The sequence below is a fragment of the Lacerta agilis genome, chromosome 17, assembly GCF_009819535.1.
Source record: "Lacerta agilis isolate rLacAgi1 chromosome 17, rLacAgi1.pri, whole genome shotgun sequence".
In the NCBI taxonomy this organism is placed as follows: Eukaryota; Metazoa; Chordata; class Lepidosauria; order Squamata; family Lacertidae; genus Lacerta; species Lacerta agilis.
In genome coordinates this window covers 2,653,835-2,668,970 of record NC_046328.1, presented here as the reverse complement: position 1 = coordinate 2,668,970, position 15,136 = coordinate 2,653,835, and the positions used below count along the sequence as shown (strand labels likewise).

At 47.2% G+C, this 15,136-nt stretch overlaps 1 protein-coding gene across 1 annotated transcript in view; it reads right to left on the bottom strand.

Annotated features, from left to right (window-relative positions):
• NCOR2 (nuclear receptor corepressor 2) overlaps positions 1-15,136 on the bottom strand; it is a 355,588-nt gene that overhangs the window by 42,546 nt on the left and 297,906 nt on the right. Inside the window, 5 exon segments of the mRNA XM_033174224.1 lie at positions 5,545-5,648; positions 6,684-6,788; positions 6,986-7,091; positions 8,291-8,427; positions 9,907-10,068. Of these exon segments, the coding sequence (XP_033030115.1) occupies positions 5,545-5,648; positions 6,684-6,788; positions 6,986-7,091; positions 8,291-8,427; positions 9,907-10,068 (614 nt within the window).

Genomic DNA, 15,136 nt, shown 5'->3' with positions numbered 1-15,136 from the left:
TTCAGGAAGACAGATATCGGCTTCACATCCTGCCTGTGAACCTTTCAAGGGCAGCAGTTTGGCTGCTGTTGGTGAGCGGATTGCTGAGCTACAAGGATGATTGCCTGGAGAACATGTTTGTCTTTACAAGGAGCTGATGGCTCCAGGGGGTACGGCTAAAGGAATGGAGATGGGAAAGAGATGAACAATGCCCAGCCAGGACTCAAGACACAGAACCAGAAAGGACTACTGAAGAGCAATTGCTGAAGGTTGCTCAGAGAGCTTCCCTGTTTAATGTAAATGGAGTGTGTTGTCCCTACTCAAGAGGCACAACTGCGCAGTTTTCAGTACCTCGCCTGCTAGCCCAGCTTGACTCAAAGCATTTGGTGGCAGCTTCAGCTGAACTTTTGCAGCAGATGTGCTCAGAGGGGATTTGAAAAGAGAGTGGCAGCAGATGGCTGTGGAGAACACAACTCACCTTCAAGCATCTGCCTTCTGCACATGCGGCTTATGAATGGGTAGTATTAGCTGTCACAGCCAAGTAACAAGAAACCACGATTAGCCCTGGAGGATGTTGGGTGGGCGGGTGGGTGTGCACATACAGAGCACTGTGTGCAAGAGGGCATTGGCAATCTAAAGTCCTTCTGTGCAGGAAACAGTGTGCAAATGCACACAAATCATCATGTGTGGTAAGTATCTAACACAAAGCTTTTCATTACACGGACATGTGATGTATATAAAAAATAAAAAATAAAAAAGATTCCTTCCAGTAGCACCTTAGAGACCAACTAAGTTTGTTCTTGGTATGAGCTTTCGTGTGCATGCACACTTCTTCAGATAAACTGAAACAGAAGTCACCAGACCCTTATATATAGTGAGGGAGTGGGGAGGGGTATTACTCAGAAAGGTGGTGGGAATGGGTGAACAAAGATATTGGATTCTTATCTCATTATACATGACAAAGCTATTTTTAGCCATCTCACCCCTTGCTTTTTCCTGTAAGACCAATTGCAGTCATTAACAGTAGTCAACAGGTTTTCCACACCTATCAGCCAATCACCCATTCCCACCACCCTTCTGAGTAATACCCCTCCTCACTCTCTCACTATATATAAGGGTCTGGTGACTTCTTTTTTTTTTTTATAAGAATTTATTGGCATTTTTCTATAACAACATATACCCACACCCACACCTACAATTAAACAAATGCAAAACAAATATAACAAATACAAACAATGTCAAGTGTTCTTATAGCATCTTTCTAGAAAAAAAAAATTTCTATTTCCATATCTTGACCATTGACTTCCCCTGCCTTTTCACCTTCGATTTGATATCCTTAATCTATTTTATAACCATTTCTCCTGAAAAAAGAAAAAGAAATTAAATTCAATTATATAATTACATTCGATTATCTCTTCGACATTTTACTAAGGCATCGCCATAATGATACCTCGTCATAATTCTTCTTGATTTAATCTTATCTATTTCTTATCTTAATCTACATCTTAATCTTACTCCTCTTAATCCATAAACTTGATCCACTTAAATTCACTTTACTTATACTCCACATTCACAGATCTTCACAAATCATTCGCTTCAAGTCTATTTCTTCTATCCTTAAGATTGCTGCTAATAACATAAAAACTTGAAATATCTCCTTTCATGTTCAAATAAAAGTATAACAAAATATTGTTGACAGTGTTCACCCTCCAATTTCAAATTACCATCTCAGGCTACTTTAAGTTTTATTTAATGCTTCACCCCACACCCCCTCTGTCCATTATTCTTCTCCTAGTGGCATCAGCACTGAACATCCATGTAACTTCTCTCTCCCAACGTCCACAGATCCAGGCACAGTCCAAACCTCTCCTTGCCACGAGTTCAGAGGTGTCCATCTCATCATCTCTCGGCTTCTTCGGTTCTTTGTAACATTCCTTTTCTTCTTGTAGATACCTTAATTCTCTGTCCCTGGCCCCCGAGCTCACACCTCGGGGACTGGATATAAAAAATCTTAACGTCGCCTTGGGGCTGCCACCCCCAAAAAGCGAATTTCTTCTCCGAAGTAGCTCACTCATTTCTCTCCATCTTTCCATCCACCCTCTCAGCTCATTGGCAAGGCATTCTTCCAAAGTGTCAAAAATTTTAGAAGCCTCCTCTGTGGGCAATTGGTTCCCTTTCAGACCCCCACACAAGACTTTGACTTTTCTATAGAGCAGTTCCACCTTCAAGGCAGTGAGTCTCTGTTCATCCGTTAGTCCAGAGTTCAATACCAGTTCAAGGACGAAGCCCAGCATACTGGCAGAGGAGGAGGAAGTGGGTGTTATATTTCTACTCCTCTCTTTGTTCGTCGCCATTTTTCTGAGCTGGAGCGCAAATACCGCAACTTTAAATGGAGATATTTTCCTCTAGTTAGCTTCCCGAAAAAAAAGTTTGCCAGTCTCATGTGTCAATTTTAAATACATTGTAACCAGTTCAGTAGCAGTAATCACTCAAATTGGTTACATTCTTCAGCTCGAAGGGAGGGAGGCAGGCTGCCTTGCCCCTTCCCCCCGGATCGTTCCAAAAGCACGATTTCTAATCCGATTCTTTACTCACGACCACCGGGTTCCTTTAGCTCCATTCTTCACAGGTAGAACTTAGACGCTCACCGCGGGCTTTGTCGCCGCATTTGCATCCCGGTTGGGGCATATCCCCGAAGCCCGGCTCCGTTGTCCCTTCACCCCCACTCCCCCCTTACAGGGGGAGCGAGGGAAGGGTTCGGAGCCTCCGCGGGCGCTGCCGGGGAGCCCAGGGTGCGGGACGCTCTTCCCGCACCCCAACCGGAGCCCCGCTTTGCGGTAGCGGGGCTCCTAACCCCCGGGATGGACAGGGCGCTTCGGAGCCGAAGCAGCCCTCGACCACCCGGCGATTGCGTCGCCGCCGGAAGTCCAAGGGTCTGGTGACTTCTGTTTCAGTGTATCTGAAGAAATGTGCATGTACACGAAAGCTCATACCAAGAACAAACTTAGTTGGTCTCTAAGGTGCTACTGGAAGGAATTTCTTATTTTGTTTTGACTATGGCAGACCAACACAGCTACCTACCTGTAAATGTGATGTATATGTATTGGGAAGTTGGAAGCACAATGGGGGCTTCATTTCACCCAACAAAATATACATGTGCATGCAAAATAATCACAGAAAATGTTCAGTGAAGGAATTCTCTTGCATTAAGGTGCTGTAGCAAAACATTAAGTGCTGTAGAAAATATTAGCAATCACCTTCAACTCCAACCTGGGACACACAATAATTTGCTACTCTTCCCCCCCCCCTTCCAGCAGCTGAAGTAGCAGGGAGAAAGACAATGGAGGGGGGCTGCCAAGAGACGGGAGAGAATGACAGAAATTGACAGAAATTGAGAGGACTGGCAGGTATCCCAAGCTGAGCAGAACTGTTGAAGACTGCCTCAAGGCAGGGAGCCAGCTGAGTGCGCTTAGCCCAAACCAGCACCGTGAATGTCAGCACCTTGCAAGTGCCGTCTAAGCATCCATTAAACGATCTGTTCTGAGCCCCAGATCCACCCCCACCCCCACACTCCTTGGTCAGTCTACTGAATTTGGGGAAGTAAGATATGATCAATAGGATTTAAACCTGAATGCAAATCTTAATGGTTGGGGTGTGACACTGGCAATTTAAGAATCCAGTAGCTGTGAATGATTAAGGGGCTAAGGCACTTTAACTGCCATAGATTTGAGCTGATGAACAGTTTTCAGTATTTTTTAAAACCAAAACTACAGTAGATTAAAAGGAAGCCAACCTCAACCATTATTGTTCGTCTAGTGCAGTCTTCCCCAACCAAGTGCCCTCTGCTAGTTTTGGGCAGCAGCTTCCACCCATGCTAGCAAGCACATCAGAACAGCCAAGGGGCACCTGGTTGGAGGAGGCGGAGCGAGGGCAGTTCTGGATCTCCCAGTGACAGGCCCTCTAGTGGCAGCTGAGCTCTTATTTATCCTTCCCAATAAGGAGCCCAAAGTGAGGGCAGAGGAATCCAGAGTGTTTATAAAGCAGCTTTATAGATCTGAACACCAGCCAGCGAAAAATCTCTAAGGGAAACGGATTCTCTCTGCTCGGTTTCCAGATAAAGCAATAACTCAGCAGCCCAAAGTGATCACCCACTTGGCAGGGATTCTGCTGCTGGATATGACGGATGGGAGTCGGAACTCTCGGATGTGTGTGCGCGTTGGTGCGTCCGAGGGACAACGCCTGGAAGAAGACCCAACCCATTTGGCAACCCACTCTGTTTCCCTTGCCTACTAAATGATACACTGATTTGGGGAGAGGGGTTTTAGAAGCTGCCAAGCCTTTACTCACATTAGCGGCAGACCGAAGCCAGAGAGCCGTAAAAGAATGGCTCGCTGCCCGCCTCGTTCCTTTTGCATTTCCTCACAGAGCCTAGTCTACTTCTCATGCTAACAAGGCAGGGGCGGACCCGGGAGCAGGTGGGGACCTGTTACATGCATTGTTCTCTTTCTGTGCCAATTCAGAATGTCAGTATTTCAATAAATCAGAGAGGGAAGGCAGAGCCTGGTACAAGTAACTGGTTGTCATTTGTGCTGCTCAAGTTGTACCTCTCCAGAACATTAATGAAACATTATAAGGAATAATAAAAAGAAGGCCCAGATCCATTTCAGTAAGTCACTGTGAGGTTTATAATTTCAACATGGGAAAAAAATGTATTTACACATGCACTTCCAAGGAATAACAATTCCTAGAATATCAATGTTGCTAGTAAAATTAAGTAATAAAAACTGTAATAAATTATTTTATCGAGTTGTAATCTGCCTTGGGTCTTTCACATGGAGAAAGGTGGGAGAGATTTATTTATTTTAGTCGTTTACATGCCACCCAACAAAAGAAGTTCACGGGGCAGTTTATAACAAGACTGTAGTTTGAGCCAGTCCCACTTAGGACACAACCTGCTAACATTTCTTTTCATGAAGAAGCTCAAAAGAATGGAACTTCATCCTATGCCTAATCCAAGCTTTGGCCGCAAATAGATGCATTTACCAGGGGTCAGCAAATTTTTTCAGCAGGGGGCCAGTCCACTATCCCTCAGACCTTGTGGGGGGCCGGAATATATTTTTTGGGGGGAATGAACGAATTCCTATGCCCCACAAATAACCCAGAGATGCATTTTAAATAAAGGGCACATTCTACTCATGTAAAAACACACTGATTCCTGGACTGTCCGCAGGCCGGATTTAGAAGGCGATTGGGCCAGATCCGGCCCCCGGGCCTTAGTTTGCCTACCCATGCATTTACCATCCGAAGGCACGAGAGAAGCAGAGTTTCCAGCCAAGAAAGCAACTCTAGAATTCTATGGTTTTACATCAGTCAGCAAACTCCCACTTGTGGTTCAGTCCTTACCTAGGCCCCTTGGGCTCCACAGCCTCTCTGCACAAATTGAGAAATGCACTCAAGTACACACCCAGGCCTCCCTGGTGCCCACACATGGCAGGGGGAGGTGGACAACCCCTTTCTCAGGGAACCCAATTTTCACTGAACCCTGGAATCAGAGAAGAGACCTACGTGTGTGATGGATCCTCGATACGTGATGGGAGACTCCGATGGTGGCCGTGGGCTTGGAGTGCCTTTCGTGATGCTGCCTCCTGACAACGAGCCCAGGGACGTCCCTGCAGGATACAACAACGTCAAAAATGCCGCGAGCCTGGAGGAAGCCCAGGCACTGCAAATGAAGGCACTGGTTGATAGGGTGGTGCTTTTAAACAGGGGTGGGGGAACTTTTTTTAGTTCCAAGGGCCACATCAACACCTGGGCAACCTCCTGAGGGCCACATGCCAGCAGTGGGCATGGCTAGAAGTAAAAAGGGGCAGGGCAATGAGTGTAAATTTCTGGTTTCTACACACCCTTCTCTGCTCTCCCGTTCGGGCAACCAGGATTTCAAGGGCCCATTCCAGACAGGTGAATACACTCAGGGGAATGAAGCAGAAGCAGTGAGGGGAGAGTACAGAGGCCTGGAGAGCTGCAACTGGCCCCCAAGCCTGAGACCCCCAGACTCCACCCCTGCTTTTAACAATTGCCAGTTTCTAGGGCACTTAGGAGCTCAGGGGTGACATTTAGGAAGAAACAACTTAGCTACGGAGGTTTCCCTATTTGAACTCTTCTGATGCACGCAGGCAAGGCCACTGTTCTCCTGGTGGTCCAGTATGCCAGACAAAAACAATGTCAGCCCGGCTGTATAAGCCATGCAAACAGCTCCTTGGAGCAGCAATGTTTTCAAGGACACTGAAGAAACATGTAGAAGGACTGCAGCTCAGTGGTGAAGTATCTATCTGCTTTGCATGCAGAAGGTCCCCAGTTCAATCCCCAGCATCTCCAGGCAGGGCAGGGCAAGGCTCTGGCCTGAAATCCTGGAGAGCTGCTGGCTTTATTCTGTATTTTTATGTTGTGAACCACTCTGGGATCTTTGGATGACAGGCGGTATACAAATAATAGCAATAATAATAATAATAATAATAATAATAATAATGATGATGATGATGATGCTCTGATTCAGTATAATGCGGCCTCCTATGTCTCCAAGAATCTTGTGCAACTCCATCAAAAATGCTGGGATGCAACTCTCAAGACTGTACATGGCAGCTTCAGAGAGGGACGTTGCAAGTGACCCCCCCCCCCAACCCAGGGAATAAGAACCACTGCCTCACCCCGAAGGACGGAGTTCTCCTGCGATGTCTGCACGACTGAGCTTTCTGGCTGGCCAGCCTGGCTGCGAGGAGAGAGCTGTTCCTGCTTCACTCCGGGGAAAGGCACTAAAAAACATTAACATACCATGCAGCCATGAGTGGCCTGGGGGTGGGGGCAGCTGTCAGGCTGCTTCCTGCCATATTTTCTCAATACTCATTAACTTTGAAGTCTCTCTTCCACCTGCCAGCTGTGGCTCTGGTGCCAACATCTGCATGCCCCACCCCTGCAGTCCAAGAGAATGGAGAATGCTATTACGTCTTACCCAGCTTCTTGGGGTCCACAGTCAGAGGAAGGCCCATGCCGATGGAGCCAATGGGGACTTTTGCATGCTCAGAGCTGAATGGAGTGTGGAGCTGGATAGGCACCCCCTGAAAGGCACATCAAAGAGTGTTGTTACAGGGGAACAAGAGCCACAGGTGCAAGTCCCAAAGCCGCTCTGCTGCCACATCTTCTGAAATAAGTCATTACTGCTGCAGTTTGACATTTCACTCATGGCAAGAGGGTGCTAGGTTCTGCATAGAGGCAATGGAGGACTGATGGGACAAGGATTGAGGGCAAGGATAAAGCTTGATAAAGGACTGCAAATCACATGAAACAGTCCGGGCAGCCTTTAGCTTATACTACTGCTTGCACAAGCATTTTCCCACAGTCACCTGAAAATGGTTTAAGGGTTTTGGTGGACCAGTTAGGGCTTATTAACACTTACCTTTCCTCCACTCTTTGCAGGCATGGTCCACAATACAAAGCTACAGGTCAATGAGCCTTTTTTGCTCTGGAGGTTTTCCCATTAAAACCTGCTTTTTAAAGCTCATTTGGAGCAAACAACCATGGAAAACCCAAATTGATGTTTGTTCCGATTCAGCTTTAAAGAGTGGGTTTTTGCGGGGAACCCTTGGTGCAAAAAACCCAAAACAGAATAAAAACGTTTGGACATGGAGCATTAAAAGAACAGACCTCTGCCTTCTAGAAGCGGGAAAAGTTATTGCATTCTGCAGGATTCAAACTGCAGTACAATAAAATGCAATCTAAACAATAAAAGAAGTAGAAAACACACAATTAAAGATCAATGAGAATGTTTAATGCAAGGACGCACCGCTTCTTGTTTTCAGTCACAAATTGACAGACACAATGCAGACCTCCTGAAGGACGCTCATGGACAACTGTTGGTCTGGGAAGCACAATGTGGGAGGAAATCTCCCCCTGCCTCCGCTTATACTTTTAATCCGTATTCCTAAGTGCAACCAAGATTTTAAATACATGGCAACAATGTCTGTCCAGATTCATGCCAGCCTCCCTTGGTTTCTCCCTCCTTCCCATCCCTGTTGCTTTCCTCACTGTCTGTTTTGGACTGGAAGCTGCTTGGGGGCAGGGACCTGTCTAATTTTTGCCTATGCAGTTCTGCAGGGTGCTGTACATACAAAGGTGACACTTAGTGTCTTACACCACTACCCATCCCCTGCTGATACACTTTGTCTGGGAGAATCTTATATAAAGATCAGAGCTGCCAGGAGAGGACCTGCCTAGCAAAAGGAATGTCTTCCACATGCCCTGACCCCTGAGCCTTTACCTGGGAAATAGAGCCAAGGGGCCTTTCAAGAACAGAAGGATGCTTGGTAGAGATGAGGGGGGGAGGGTTGGAGATGGCGGACAATCTCTGGAAGCCCGGCCGAGAACCTTCATGCATGTTTAAGGAGATTGAGTGACCTGCATACAAAAATAAATAAATAAAAAGGCAAGGGAAAAAGCAAGAGGTATTTATAATTTTTATTTTTAAAGAAAGACTGCTTCACTGGTTGTCTCAAGCTTCCAGTTGCATGTGTGGGGTGTGTGTGTGGTTAGAGTGTGGTGCTGATAATGCCAAGGTTGCAGGTTTGATCCCCATAAGCCGCAACTGCAGTGAGTGTCATTGTAGGCAATACTGTACTAGACAGATTAATGGTCTGACTTGGTACAAGGCAGCTTCCCATGTTCCTAGTGCTGCCGCCATGGGGCCCCATGCCTACCACCGCTGAGTTTCCAACAACGGTGGGACAGAATGTCTCTCATGAGAAGCTCATAAGCAACAGATGGTGGAAACTGCTTTCCAAGGGTGCTCATGGTGGCAACTGCTACCCGCATCAGGTTGTTCACACCAACAAAGCAAGCCCTCTTCAGAGTGCAAGGACCTCAAGGACCCCTCTCGCCATATGAACCAACCTGGACCCTGCAATCAACATCTGAGGCTCTTCTTTTTGTGCTTCCTCTGCAAGAGGTCCAGAAGAAGACAACATGAGAACAAGCCTTTTCTGTGGTGGCTCGCTGCTTGTGGAATGCTTGGTACCTTCATTATATACCTTTAGGTGTCAGGCAAAAAACATTCCTCTTCTCCCAGACCTTTGGCTAACTAAATAATCTATGACTTTTAAACTGTGTGTGTGTGTGTGTTGTTATTTTTTTTTGTTTTAAATGTTCTGTGGGAGGAGGTTACTGGTTTTTGTTCTTGTTTTTATTATGTCTTTTGTTGTTTCTTTATCTTGTATTTTTATGGTGTGAACTGCCATGAGATCTATGGATGAAGGGCAGTATATGTCAGGAGCGAGCCAGCAATAAATCACTCAGAGTAAGTGAAGTTAACTCTCTGTTAGAAGAATCAGGACGTGCTCAGAACTGTCAGGCCTAATGAGCACAGCAATTCTTCTTTGGTACTGAAGCAGTTGTGGAGACTGAAGGTCCCTACCTTCCCACAGCTGCCTAAGTTTCCTCATCTCCAGGGTTTCCCCAAGCAATTTGAGACTGTGCCTGCGTGTCTGCCTTTGCTCCTCCTGTTTCATGCCTCTCCGCTGCAGCAGGAGGGGGAGAAACCCGTGCATCTTCACCAGCCTGACTCCCCTCTGCCTCTTGGCCTCCCTCATCCCACTGTCCTGTTTCAGCTTCTGCCTCTGATTCTCGGCTGCTCTCTGACACAGACTCTCCCCGCTCACTAAGCTTCCAACACCTCTCTCCCGCCCCCCTGCCACAGTCTTCTCCCTCTTCTCCCTCTGACCACTCACTGCCCACTAATCCCCAGGCTCTGAGCCTTCCTTCCTTAGGGGTTCTCCAGCTACTGCCTCCCATCATTCCTCTGCATCCAGCCAGTACATGATAGTATACAAATTTAACAACAACAACAACAACACAATGCAAACCTGATTGACTCTCTCTCACCTGGAGGATTATACTGAAACACGTGAGGCTCAGTGTGTGGAGAGGTTCGGATCAGATCCCTTGAACCTTGGTAGGGAAGCACCGGAGGCCAGCAGGTCGTGATGGAGGGCTCTCCAACCAGCTTTGGCCCCTCCGGGAGGGAGGTGAAATGCACTGGTTTCTCTGCAAGAGAAAACAAAGGGCCAGCCAATCAGCAGTCAGAAAGGAACCCCAAGTAGACAAAACACTGGGTTTGGCTGCAGGACATCCATATAGAAATCCCCATTCAGCTGTGATTCTCATTGAGTGACCTTGTGCGGACAATCAGGCTCATTCACACACATACACACACGTGTGATCGCTGCAAAATCAAGCAACAACTTCCAAGCACAGATGGGCCACTGCATATGTAAAAGGAAAGAGAGAGCCGTTTCACACAAGTACCTATGAACTGCAGGCTAATTATTCTCTCTCAATCTAACTAGTCTTGTAAAATCTTTGTGGGATGATCTGGAGAGTTTTGAGTTACGGAAAGCTCAGTGGGGGTGGGGAGAATAACAACAATAAGCAACTCTCGTATGCTACAATCTGAAGGACACCTTGCAGAGGAAGAGCAGGGTAGGAAAGGGTCTTATTTCATGGTGGCACCCAATTCTGATGAGGGTGTACCCTCATCAGAAACTTTATTTATTTATTTGAGTCATTTATACCTTGCCCCTATTTAAACCAAAAGGGCTCTCAAAGCAGTTTACAAAAAGACAAACAAACCTGAACTAGTTGCAAAACTAACTTGTTCAGTTCACAGTTCAGTTCAAGTTCGTGCAAATTATCCTCGCCATCCCCACACACCAGCATTCAGAATGTTAAAAGCTACTGTGCTGAAGTATACAATGTACTTAAGAAGACTAAGAGTACATCAAAGCACACACACAACAGCAGACATGGAACCTCTCCAGGCAAGCAAGAAGCATTGCCACAGAAGAACACACTCCAGCCAGGCAAAAAGATCTCAAGGAGGGTGAAGAGCAGAGCCAGTGTGAGGCATGGCCTGGGGAGAAGGGGAACAGCTTGGGGAGAGGATGGAGGGCCAGAGAGAAGCCCGAGGAGCTGCATTTGGCCCACCCTAGCCTGCATGGCCTAGAGAGTTTCAGGCTGGGGTCCTTCCCAGACCTACCTGGAGATGCCAGGGATTGAAACTGGGACCTTCTGCATGCAAAACAGGTGCTTTACTACTGAGCTATGGCCGTCCCCAAAAGGAATGAATGAACAAATTATCTGTTTGCCTTTAGTTATGTAAAAGCAACTTTACTGAGAGGCCCACAAGCCAACAAACAAACAAACAAACAAACAAACAAACAAGCAAACGCACTTAAGGTCCTTCCAAACACAACTAATATCTGAGACCAATGGAGAGATGAGGATTGCCAAGACCTTTGCAGCACTCTAAGTCTACGGCGGCAGATCCCTTGAGAAAAGCAAAAGCCCAATAAAAAAGGAACAGCATCCACTGTCCCTGTGAAAATGCGTACGAAGGGACTTGTGTGACTCTAAAGTCTGCTTTTACTGGTTCAAACTGCTAGTAATGCAGATGGGGACTGCCTGGACTTATGCCAGAGGTGAGGTGGACACTGAGGGACTGAAAATGACCTGTTCAACCAAGGACTTTTTTGAGGGGAGCAGAGATGCAGAGATGAGCCTAGGGCCTCTGCGTGGGCCCTCACAATGCCAGAGCTTTGACCCTGGAAAGAGCCAAGAGGGAGGGGTGTGTGGAAACTCTCCCCCCCCCAATGCTTTGATGAGACCCCAGCATCTGGACAAACAGTGGAAGGAATGGGCATGGAAAATTCTCCCAGCCAAGCCTCACCATGTTCGATGCTGCACCCTGCAGGGGGCTAGGTGCTCTGCTGGGAGGGGAGATGCAAAGCAATGGGGTTTACTGTCCTGAACTGCCTGTGTGTTACATGGGAATAGCTCCTCACACTCCAGCTCCCTGGAAAGCCTACCTCATACTTTTGAGAACCAGGAGACTAAATTGCATCCATGTCGCCAACCCCCCCTTTCTGGCTTTCATGATTTAAGATGTGAAACATGGTTTTTATCTGCACCTTCAAAGGATGGCATGAAGCAGATGGGAGACACGTCAGCATCAAAGGGTGTAGCTTGGAGGCAGACAGCAGCCCAAAGGCCTCTGGTAATTCCCTGGGCTCCACCCAGACTTCAACTCTCCCCTCACTGCACTCTCTGTGTCTCTCCCGCAGGGACAGCCAAGGCTACGCACGGAACCTGGGTGCAGGAATCGCAGCCCTTTGGAGGGCCTTTGCAACAGAGGGGAGGCGGCTGCCCCACAGCTAGCAAGGCGGAGGTACCTTGGCAAAATGGGGAAGCAATACGCCCAAAAAAGATTTGTACAAAAGCTCGGCTATGGCCCCATGTTCTTTAAAGAAATGGCTGGCATTTATTTAACACTTGTTTCAAAGAGGGTTTTTTTTTTTAATTTAGCAAACCTGTGTTCCTCTCCACCTTCTGTAATCCAAGCAAAATATTTAGGGTTGCAGCCAATGTTGTTCCTACTCAGTAAACCCATTGAAATGAATGAACATGACCAACTTGGGTCCATTAATTATACCAGGTCTGCTCTGGTTAGAACTTAGTTTGAGACAACTCTTGGCATTTCTATAGCACTTTATACTCTATGAAGAGCTCCGCATGCAGTGGGGTGAATCCTGAGATTGTCAGGCAAGTGAGAACGAGGGGGGAGTGCCATGTGCATGGGGCAGCAAGGGCCCCACAACCATTGATCGGATGTTTCATCCCTAGCTAGCAGGGCCCGGGGGCAGGGGTGATGGGAGTTGTAGTCCAACAACAGCTGGGAACCCAAGTTTGAGAAACAATGCACTGCACTATGGGTGTCTCCAGACCGTCAATACTTTTTGGGACAGATTCAATCACACTGACATATTGGCACTTTAGGTTTGCAATTAAAACCAATTAAAACGAATTCTGTTGCTCTTGTGCAACAAATCCACTTTAAACATCCTGCATGCAGATTGGGGTGGACCACTCTTTTGTTTTATGACAGCTTTGTAAATAAATAATAAGAAAAGCTCAATGAAGACTGGATGGCGCCTAACTTCTGTGTAAGCTTTGTGCAAGCAAATTAGTATGAAGGTTTAACGAACGAGTTGTCTGCAGGAGTCTACGTCAGACCACTGGTCCACTTAGCCCAGAACATATTGGAAGTGGCTCTCCAGGGCAGCCTTCCCCAGTAGGGTGCCCCAGGGATGATGGGAGTTGGAGTCAGACAACATCTGGAGGGCAGCAGGTTGACAAAGGCTGCTCCACGTTCTCAGGCAGAGACCTATCCTTCCCAGCCTTGCAGCCCAAGATTCTTTCAGATGGAGATGTTGGGAGCTGAACCTGGAACCTCTTCCGTGAGAAGGGCTGTAGCTCAGTGGCGATGCATTTGCTTTGCATGCACAAGGTCGCAGGCATCTGCAGGTAGGGCTGGGAGTATCCCCGTACTGAAACCCAGGAGATCTTCTGCCAGGGTAGACCAGCCTTTCCAACCTTGGGTCCCCAGCTGTTGTTGGACTACAATTCCCATCATCCCTGACTGCTGGCCCTTCTCACAAGGGATGATGGATGTTGTAGTCCAACAACAGCTGGGGATCCAAGGCTTAGAAAGGCGAGTATAGACAATGCTGAGCAAGATGGCAGACTGGGCTGACTCAAGGTAAGGCAGATTCCTTTTTTTTTTAGTCACAAGCTCAGCTACTGAGCTTTAGATAGCTCGGCACAGAGTGCTGTTGCTGTTTCTCCCAAAGCAGCGGAAGTCGGAAAGCCTGTGCGGGAGCTGGGACAACATGTGCTTTTATTCCTATCACTGAGTGTCTGGCGCAACAGGGGAAATTCCTAATGGGAAATGGCAGAGGCCCAGAAAACTGCTGGATCCTGGTATAAGCCCACTAGCTGCAATATCCAACATGCGTTATTTGCAATGGATCTTCAGCCTCACGCAAAGGAAAGATGTGTACTGAGTATATCTGGAAAGCTATTCCACCCCCAGCTGAGGGTGAAAAAGCTTTGAAGTCTAAAGTATGAATGTTTTATTTTGACCTCCTCCCGCCATGCCACAACCTATATTAAAGGGGGGCTATAACTCAGGGTCTTTTTGATAGAACTGCTCTTACCCCCAGAAAGAGGGTTGCTATTAACCGTTTATCAAGGCCCTGGAAATTGGATCAAGGGAGACATCGTTTATACTATCCGTCATCCAAATGCCTGCTCTTGGCTTTCAACTGGCCCTCAAAAGGCCAAGCTAAAAAGGGTGGCTAAATCAATAGGAAACATATTGCTAGCTCCAAAGCTGCCAAGAGAAAAGGAAATAAAAGGCAACAACCCCACATTCACACACTCTTCCTCTTCCTTGCTCTCGCCTCCTCTGCTTGGCTGCTCCATACAAAAACGAAAAGCAAAATGCAGGGAGAGGAAAAAAAAACGGGAACCATCTGAGGGAGGAATGAGAGCCAAATGGGCAGCGCTCCTGTCCGCCAAACTAGAAAAAGGCCTTCATGCCAGAGGAGGAGGCAGCGTGTGCACAAATGCTTTGGCTAGAGCAGCTCCTAGCTGACAATGGCTCAGCCAAAAGACCTGCAGGACAGGGAACCCCTCACTCAGGCAATGATGGCGCTCTCTCAAAAGCCTGGCCAACAAAGCAGCTCTGGATGTTTGGGGCTCCAGAGCAGTAAAAAAAGCAGTTTAGCTGGCTCTGTTCTTCAGGGGGGGCAAAATCCTCCCATCCAACCTGGGAGAATTGAAACAATGAACTCCCATTGCCTGAAAGTACAGTCCCTTTGCCAAGACAGCACGTGGCCTCCTGCGTGAGGATGACACATCTCATTACCTTACACCTTTGGTCTAAGGAACTTCATTCTCTGTATGCAATTCCCTCCCCACCAGAAAAAGGGTATTCTAAATTCTTTAAGAGAACAAGAAAATTGGCAGGGGGAGAGACCATGTAAAACTAAACAGGGCTGCACTAGCTGATTAGTATATGCCATTTGTCTTGTTTTGTGTCTCATCGCAACTGTCTTATCTGGAATCAGTTGAGATTCCTGCATTCCAGGGGATTGGTGTAGATGGCAATCAGAGTCGCTTCCAACTCTCCAATTCTACTGGAGGAATAAAAGGAACTAATGACATACTGGTTGAGGTCAAATACAAAGGAACAGCACCAGGTAAGGGTCAAAGA